This window comes from Cornus florida, unplaced genomic scaffold (genome assembly GCF_030987335.1).
Source record: "Cornus florida cultivar Cherokee Brave unplaced genomic scaffold, ASM3098733v1 CherokeeBrave_3.0.0_Hap2_Chr07, whole genome shotgun sequence".
NCBI lineage: Eukaryota > Viridiplantae > Streptophyta > Magnoliopsida > Cornales > Cornaceae > Cornus > Cornus florida.
This window is the reverse complement of record NW_026775577.1, coordinates 63,150,271-63,160,202: the sequence shown is the minus strand read 5'-3', so window position 1 is coordinate 63,160,202 and position 9,932 is coordinate 63,150,271. Positions and strand designations below refer to the sequence as shown.

The 9,932-nt window shown below is 36.3% G+C and overlaps 1 protein-coding gene across 1 annotated transcript; it reads right to left on the bottom strand.

Annotated features, from left to right (window-relative positions):
- Window positions 1–943: 943 nt before the first annotated feature.
- LOC132266268 (uncharacterized) lies at window positions 944–3,535 on the bottom strand. Its single transcript, XM_059767122.1, has 6 exons — window positions 3,518–3,535; window positions 2,889–3,425; window positions 2,695–2,840; window positions 2,328–2,472; window positions 1,433–2,068; window positions 944–1,348 (listed from the first exon to the last, which is right to left on the bottom strand). Exons 1-6 carry the CDS (start codon window positions 3,533–3,535, stop codon window positions 944–946), a joined length of 1,887 nt encoding a protein of 628 aa, XP_059623105.1.
- Window positions 3,536–9,932: the final 6,397 nt, after the last annotated feature.

The following is a 9,932-nucleotide window of genomic DNA, read 5'->3' as shown; positions in this document are numbered from 1 at the left end:
AGAGGAAGAAGCAAGTCCACCCTCCATTTTTGCACCTCAAAGAAGCTAAAACCCAAGACCTCAAGAACACCTCTCTCTTTCTCTCTAGAAACTTTACAAAAATGCATGATATCCCAAAAATAATCAGCTTCCCCTCTATATACACTCAAAACCTACTCCCTATACTCAAAATCCCGAGCTCCCCCCTCTGCATGAAGCTAGACCACACAAAAGAAAGATAAGGGGACCAAAATGCTGAAAATCAGGGGCAGTTGAACTGCCTACTGCAGTTCCGCAGGCGCCCGCGAGGCGCCCGCGGGGGCTTGGGCTCACGAGGGATATGCTGGTGTGTTTGACGGGCGCCTGCGGTGGCTGGCGGGAGCTGAGGAATGGCCCGCGAAAGCTGGCAGAGAGAAGAGGGGTTTGGCGGGTGCCCGCGGGAGCTTGCCCTTTGCAGCTTTGACCATGCTTCTTGCAAGCTTCATCAAACCGGATCGTGGACATGCTTCCATCTCAGAAGCACAATGAGCACTAAGCCATGGCTTCGCAAAAACTGCAACATAAGAGGTTCGGTCCAAAAGATGACTCCCCGGCACGGCGCACGTGTTTCAACACAAGTGATGTCAAAACCGCTTCTTTGATCATTCTCGGGAAAAATACCTGGAATCAGAAAGAAATACACAAATGAATTAAAACTGTACATTATCCTCTAATAATGGACTTAACTAATGCAAGAAAGGCCGCTTGAATATGTAATATTTAGCGCTTATTAGCAGATTCATTTGAATAACACTAGCAATTTCTTGCCAAATTACAACAGCAGAGTTACATTCACAAAATAAATGATCATTGGAATTGGTGTTGGCCAAACATTTGTGAAAAATAGGAGCAATATACAGTCCACGTTTCTACAAATTCATATAGCTGAGGTTTTTATTATGAAGTATAATTGCAACCCTCACAGCTATTTTAGGTCGGCATTGACCCCAGCAAAGAGAACTCCATTGAAAAGTCTGTTTTTTTTTAGTCTACATAAACTCCAAGCAGCTTTCAAAGAAAATCGCCCATGCTTCCATGAAATTGTATCAGTCCCAGCCTGCAACTGAAGTCGTTGAATGGCAGTACAAGCAATCTCTGGAAAATCAACTGGGAACATCCACTCACCATTATGAATAATAGAAGACACCATAGTATTTCTCTCAATTTGTCTAAATCTAGTAGCCCCAAACTGTTGAATTAATGATTGATTATTGCACCAGGGATCAGTTAAAAGTTTAAACCTCAAACCATCACCAATTTGAAACTCGGAATTGTCCTTTATTAACTGTCTAACACCCAAAATTTGTTTCCAAATAGGAGAATCCCCTAACTTTGGAATCACAGTCCAAAAACAACATTTATTAAGGTACTTTGCCTGCAGCCATTGAATCTATAGCTTATCTTTTTTCTGTACAAATTCCCAACACAAAGTCATCTTAGTAGCACAGTCAATATCTTGTATTCTTCTAATATTGAAACCCCCCTCAACCACAGGGAGAGTCACTTGACTCCACTTCACTTGTGATAACTTCTTCACATCTTGCTTACCACTCCACAAAAACCATTTAAATCTCTTCTCCAACTGATACTTAACCACCCACAGAATTTTAAATCCAAACATCCAATGGTAAAGATAAGAGTACAAAACAGATTTGATTAATTCAATCCTCCCTGCAAGTGACAAATTTATAGTATTCCAATGTGCTAACCTTGAATTAATTTTATCCAGAAGCAATCTCAAATCACCTGATCTCAGCCTATTATTAGATAAAGGCAAACTAAGATATTTATAAGGGAAAGATTCAGTCTGAAAATGAAGAATGCTGGACAACCTTGTTATACCTCTAACTGATGTGGAATAGATAATTGAACTCTTTTCCTGATTAACTTGAAGACCAGAAATTGCCTTAAATTTCTTGAAAATAGCATCCACATTTTTTGCAGTTGAAATAACATCCTTAACCACCATAAGAAGGTCATCTACATAAAAAGCATGAGAAATATTCATTCCAGTTTTGGCCACCATCTTGCATAACTGAACTCTATCTGTCTGAATTGCATTTGTCATTAAAGTGCTAAAATACTCAGTGACAAAAGAAAACAGAAGAGGAGATAGAGGGCAGCCTTGTCGAATCCCTCTAGAAGAGTCAAAATAACCAGCAGGTACTCCATTACACAAAACATAAAAATTAGGAGTAGTAATACACTACCTAATCCAACCAATCCATCTATCACTAAAACCATGAGCCTGTAATCTTCTATGCAAAAACCCCCTAATCCACTGAATCATATGTTTTTTTCAGATCAACCTTCAATGCCATAGAAGGTCCCCCTGTTTTCTTTCCAAAATCCTTCACCAAATCAGAGACCAGCAATATATTGTCATGCAATCTTCTGTTCTTAATAAAGGCAGACTGCTCAGGGCCAATGAGAGAAGGAAGCACAATACTTAACCTATTTGCAAGGATCTTAGAGATAATTTTATACACAGTATTGCAGAGAGCAATAGGTCTATGATTAGCAATCTTATCTCCATGATTAGCTTTAGGTATAAGAGTGAGAAAAGTAGAATTAATTCCTTGAGGGAACTTACCAGCTTCAAAAAAATATAACACAACTTGAGTTACATCCTGACCAACAACTCCCCAAAATTTCTAAAAGAATCGAGCTGGGAACCCATCTAGTCTAGGGGCTTTGTCAGGATGAAACTGCATAACCACGTCTTTGACTTCTTCCATTGTAACCGAGCAATCAAGAGAAATGCACTCTGTAGGGGTCAACATTTTTCTAGGAGGACAAGTATCTTCAATTATCTCGCCTTGCTGAGTATACAATTCAGAGTAAAACTTTATTAACCATTCATTAATAACCTTGGTCTCTGCAGTCTGCTCTCCAGTAGTATTTTGTAGGTGAGTAATAGCATTGAATCCTCTCCTTTTCTTGACCATGTTATGGAAAAATGCAGTACACTTATCCCCTTCTTGTAACCATTTACTTCTAGACTTTTGGGCCCAAAGAATTTCTTCAATAGCCAAAGCATTGTGTAGCTTACCACAAGCTTCTATTTCTTTATCAATACTCTCCCGAGACACTGGAATATTTTGCAACATATCCAATTGAAGTTTCTGCAAATCATCCCTAGGAACTTGAATTTGCTCTGAAGTTGTACCTTTGACCTTATTCCATTCTTTAACAGCAGTTTTCACAGCCTTTAACTTCTGTTGCAACATATGAAAAGCATTTCCAGATCCTGCAGAAGTCCATGCTTGAGCAACAATCTTATCAATTTCTTCTTGGACACACCAGATCTTAAGGAATTTAAATGGCTTGGGGCCAGCTGAACAATCAAAATACCAATTAGTATCAAGGCCATAATGATCAGAAAAGGAAGCTGCAGTAAACTGAACCTTAACATCATTGAATTGTTAAAGCCACAGATCATTAATTAAAACTCTGTCCAACTTGGCATTTATTCTCTTTTGAGTATTCTATTTATTACACCAGGACCAGTCTCCATTATTGATAGGGAAATCCTCCATCTTGATGTCATAAATTACACTTTTAAATTCATCCAGCTTGCTTTGAGGAACTCTCAATCCTCCTTTCTTTTATCCAAATCCTTTGAGTCTCCATGTCATTTGGAACTCTTAAACGATCAAATATTTCGTATCAGTTGCCCCCTGTTCCCGAGTTTGCTTGTCAAACTTAGGGAACATTAAGTCATTTGCACTCTCCTTTTCTGATTGAATGATGCTTTGAATGTCATGTTCTGCCCCCCAAATAGTGCGTTATTCGGGCGGTGCCCTTCATTTGAAGTTAGGCTTGAAACTATTCTCTAATTGAGAGTTCTTTGGTCTAGCTTTGTTACTTTCCAATGATGTTCGACAAGAATCCTAATAACTTTTTATTGTTATGTTGTGTTGCTTTTAATATAAAGCAAGCATACTTAATCGTGATTATCTTGCCATTGAGTAAGGGGAGTTCTTAATTTCATCCCTTTAACTAGGGCAGGAGGTGTTGTCGGCCTCTCATCTATTTGATGATGGGAAAAGTTGTAATATGTTTCTTGTCCCCTTAATGAGGGGGGCCTTTTTAATACGAGGCAAGTCGATTTTGATCCCTTTTAGTACAGGGAATGACAGTTACGAGCTCCACTCAGGCCGAACCCTTATAATACGCGGCACGTATATTGATTTTGATCTCTTTTAGTACGAAGAATGACAATTACAAGCTTCACTCGGGCCCTTAGAATACGGGGCACTTTGATTTCAACCCATTTTAATACAGTGAATAACAATTATGAGCTTTATTTAGCTCGGGCCCTTATAGTACTGGATACTTTAATTTTAACCCCTTTTAATACACTAGATAACAATTATAAGCTTCATTCAGCTCGGGCCTCTATAGTATAGGGCACTTTGATTTCGACCTCTTTTAATACGGAGGACAACAATTACGAGCTTCATTCAGCTCGGATCCTTATAGTACAAGGTACTTTTGTTTTGACCCTTTTTAATACCGTGAATAACATTTATGAGCTTCATTCAGCTCGGGCCCTTATAGTACTGGGCACTTTAATTTTAACCCCTATTAATGTAGGAGATAACAATTACGAGCTTCATTCAGCTCGGGCCTCTATAGTAAAGGGCACTTTGATTTCAACCTCTTTTAATACGGAGGACGACAATTACGAGCTTCATTCAGCTCGGGCCTTTTAGTATATAGCACTATTTTAACCCCTTTTAATACAGGGGACGACAATTATAAGCTTCATTCAGCTCCGGCCCTTATAGCACGGGGGCACTTTTATTTCGACCCCTTTTAATACAGGGACTACAATTACGAGCTTCATTCAGCTCTTATATTACGGGGCACTTTGATTTTGACCCCTTTTAATTCGGAGGACGACAATTACGAGTTTTATTCAGCTCGGACCCTTATATTACAGGACACTTTGATTTCAACCCCTTTTAATACGGAGGACGACAATTACGAGCTTCATTCAGCTCTGGCCCTTATAGTATGGGGCCCTTTGATTTCGACCCCTTTTAATACGGAGGACGACAATTATGAGCTTCATTCAGCTCGGACCCTTATATTACAGGGCACTTTGATTTCGACCCTTTTTAATACGGGGGACGACGATTATGGGCTTCATTCAGCTCACCCCTTTAATAAGGAGGTTCGTAGTAATTCTTAGCTTTATTTAGCTCGCCCTTTTATTTATTTGGGGGTTCTCTCGAGTCTCTCTTTTTTTCTTTTTCTTTTTTTATCGAGTCTCAATGTGATTGGCCAATAGTATCCTCGTCGAATGGCATTGTACGCTAGGTATTGCTTCCCGGATGACTTTATGCTTCAAAAGTGTGCTTGTGAGCAGTGCTCAAAAGGTGAGCAAAGATGGACCAATCTTATAGTAATGTTTCTATGTGTTGAAAGTAATGTGCAGTAGATAATTTTTTCTTTTTTTCTTTTTTTCAAAAATCTTACTGTTTTAAGAAACTAAGCAGTGATATAGCATGGCCATAGAGTCTCGTGTGTTGTGTTGAATGTGAGAATCTCAAACCATATTACTTTTACTCAAGAACATTCAACTATATATGCTCCAGTCAGAAAGCAACCTTAAATGATAAATAGGATTATCAAGTGCACATAAGAATAATGCTCACACTCTAATTAGTTAAATCATAAAAAGTAGTGATATGATCCATTTTATAAATGTACAAATATGTATATATGTACCATAACTCATGTCTATTAATGAGTAGATTTAAATTTATAAATATAAACATGTTTACTTTACATGCCATACTATGGACCTGAGTGATCTCACTGCTATATGCAATACATATGTCGCTCAAAGCATGCAACAAGCTATTGGACTTATATTCTTGAAGATTTATATATATATATATATATATATATATATATATATATATATATATATATCATAATCCCAAGACCCCAAGGTCTTGGACTTTGTGATCACATTAAAATTAAAATGAATCGTAACCACTTCACGACAACAACAGTTACCATTGGAAACATGTTTCTAATGTATTTACTCAAAATTATGACAGTCGTGGTAATTTTCTTATTCAATCAGGAAGAACAACTCATGTCTCGAAGGTTCTTCTATTTTACTACCTCCATTCCAAATTAGATGTTCTGTTTGGGGAACCGTTATAAGTCACGATTCCCAAATAGGACTTTTTTTTTGGGACGGAGGGAGTATTAAATTAACTAGTCAACTTCAAGAAAATTCATTTTTTTTTTTTTCAATTTTACAAGAGGGCAAGAATTACTTACACTAAAAATATATAGAGCAACAGATGACCTATCAATGGACATATGTAACAATAATATTTCAATGGTGAGATAGTTTACAGTAGCTAAAAGAATACACGTACATATACGTCATATAGACAACTATCACACTTGATGCACAATTTATATTGTTTCACTTTTTTTTTTCTTCTTTTCAGCCTCTGTAAAAAGATCTTCAGTGAGACATATATTCCATTAGATTTATGGTGTTGGGTAAAATTTCGTGTGATTCAGTAAACAAAGCATAAATTCCATCGTTACTAAATCATCTATTTAATTCAATGAAGAATGAAAAAAATAGTGAATGAGAAATTTTAAATTCTGTCTTTCTAATCAAGCTCACGGGACTAGAAAATTTTATTTGTAGAACAAATTTACCAGTTTCCTCATTTTGTCCACTACTCTGCCTTCATGGTTAAATCCAGATATATGAAGTCATGGCATCGCAAGCTTGTACCCATATATGATGGATTAAATTGTTAACTATGATCTAATCTAACTCATGCTCATAAAAAGAAAAATGATCTGTATATGCTCATCTGTGTAGTATGTATAAAATATATAGGATATATATTTATACAAGATATGTAATAGAGCATGAGAGAATTGGATTTATCCAGTATGAATCAACCACAAATTTGATAAAAGTAATAGACGTATGTAGAGTTGACGGCACGTACCCAGTTTCTTGGTTGTAGATATTGATGGAGACAGAGACTGTTCGTCACTAAACCCAAGAAATTTATTTTTGTGATCGATAATGAACGAAATGTTGGAGTTGGCCAGTGTCGACGACAAAGGCCAAGAACACGAACACCGTTATTGAGCAATAATTTATGGGTCGTAATTTGTTAGGATTAACACACGTTTCCCACAGATGACGCCAACTGTTGAAGCAAAAATTCGCACGGTCTAGAGTCGAGGGCCATTCCTGCAAGACAAGAGAAGTGAGACCGGCGTAGTGCCGACGGCGTGGTGCCGGCCGGGTGCACTCCAACGGTCAAGTTAGTATTTGACGATTGAATATCCGATAAATAATTAAATATGGGATTTATGGTGTACCCGAATGACTTCTTTTATAGAAGTATTAATGGTTCTGTAATGAAACTGATTTATTTTCCTTATCTATTACAAATTGTGAGAGTCATCAGAGAGGGTAGTAGTTGTTAGTTCTATCTCCTTTATTTTATCACAATCCTTTGAGTCTCCAGGTCATTTGGAACTCTTAAACGATCAAATATTCCATATCAGATACCATGTTAACAATCATCTACTCCAACTCCAAAAACTTAAGCTATTAAAAAGGGTGTAACTTTAATATTTAAATGCTTCAACACAAATGAAAGATCCTTAAAATTGTTTATGTGAGATATATTTTTGTAATTGACATATTTCGGTAACAAAACAAGTCCTAGTCGAGTTATATTTTCAGTTACCATATCAGATTCGACATCGACTGCGGAATTGGAAGTTTGTTCAAAAGAGGAAAGTACTGTTGATCATAAAAAAGGAAAGAACAACACATTAGGACATCGTTTCCCACTTAGGACACAATTACCTACATGGTATATGTTCAGAGTTACCAAATTATAGAAAATCCAAGTTCCAGTTAGATTCTGTCAAGTGGGAACCGGTACCTGAATTTGGGAACCAGTTCCAGAAGCTAAGATTCAAAGAACTCCATTTTATCCTTTGGGAACTGGTACCAAGATTGGAAACCGGTACCAGAAGTCCTGACAACAACAGGTTTTCAGTTTCCTTATTCTGTTTGATTCTTTTTTTATCCAACTTTCCTTCGAAGTCCTATACACGAAATTTCCTTTATTTTCACTTTGCAAACCTCTATATAAACCATGTCATACACATTGGTTTATGAACGGCTTTTGTTCTACAAATTCATTATTCTTAAAAGCCTTAGGAAGATTATTTTTGCAGAAAATCAGAGTTGATTTTTTTGTCATCTTTCTAGAACACATACAAATAAACACATAGTGAGTTTAGAGTTATGGTGTTCAAATCCTGGTCATGATCATATAGTTGCATCTCTATTGATCAGATGAAAGCAGATCTATTTCTACATCGAATTCAGACGATTGAAGAACAGAAGTAAAAGCAATCACACTTTGAAAGGGTTGGAGCATTCGTGGAGTGTTGTCTAATCTACCTGTTACTCTTCTACAAATATCAAGCATAAGCCTAAGGTCAAGTTATTATTGGATGGGGAGTCGCAAAGCCATAGGATTGTCAGCACTCGGTGTTTGGTAGAACGATAGGTGTGAGCCAGAGTCAAAGTTCAGTGTACTTTATTTCAAGCATAGTGGATCGGTTTACTTTGGACTACACAGTCCACGAGATTTTTCCCATACAAATAGTTGACGTATTTTATCAATTGGGGTTTCCTCGCTAAAAATCCTGGTGTCATCTCTAACTTTATACTTTGCTTTGTTTTATCTGCATGTGATTAATTGTTTAGTTGCTAAAATAAGTAAAGTTGAAAAAGACACAGATCTGTTTTAAAATAATCAAAACTTTCTAAATATTCCACTACACATAACTCACAAATTGGTATCAAAGCCAATCTCTACACATTGAGTTGATCCTTGTGGAAAGTTTTGATTTATTTCAAAAATTATTTTCATCATGTCTAAAAGTTCTAGAAGGTTCCGTAAAAATAGAAAGAATATAAATTGTAATAAAGGAGATCCTTCTCAATTGAAAGATAAGAAAAATAATAAAGATGCTTCTATTGTTTTTATTGCTCATGTTGATGATGATACTGCTAATAATTCTTCTTTTTGTGTAGGAAATCTTACCAATTTTGAGTTATTGAGCAAGGATGTCAAGGAGCAATCTAAGAAGTTGAGAGAATTAGAGAGCATGAATGATGCCTTGAAAAAGGAAAGAGATACCTTGAAGATGGAGAATGATTCCTTGAAGAAGGATGATGAGCAAAAACAGAAATTGCTTGAGGAGAACAAATCTAAAATTCAAAATCTTCATGACAAGGTAAAATTCCTTGAGAGCGAGACAAGTCAAGCTAATTTTGCTAGAGAATCTTTTATTGCCAAATTTAATTTTCTTGAACTTGAATTGAAAAAATCTCAAGAGAAATTAATTGCTTTTATTTCTGGGCAGATTAACTTTGATAAGATGATTAGTGTTGGTAAGCATGTAAATGATAAAACTGGATTAGGTTTTCATGAGGTTTCATCTAGAAAAAAGAGTCAAACTGTTTTTGTTAAACCCATGAACTTGAATGTGCCTATTGTTAAGCCTAAAGTTTTTGTTGAGCCTATGCATGCTAAGAATGTGTCCAAGGTGCTTTATTGTTCTTCTTATGGTAGAACTAGACATAGTTAACACTATTGTCATAAAAAGAAAAGGGATAATTCTTTTTATGATTTTCATGGTTATAAATCCTTTTCACAAAATAGGTTTCATGTTAGAAAGCAAAATTGGAATAAACCTAGAATTTTTCATGCTAAAAGGAATTCACACTGGAAAAAGAAAGATTTTTCTGATTTTCATTCTCATGATATTCATGCAAAGAAAAAGGTGTTTTCTAAAAAGAAAAAGGATTTTGTGTCACC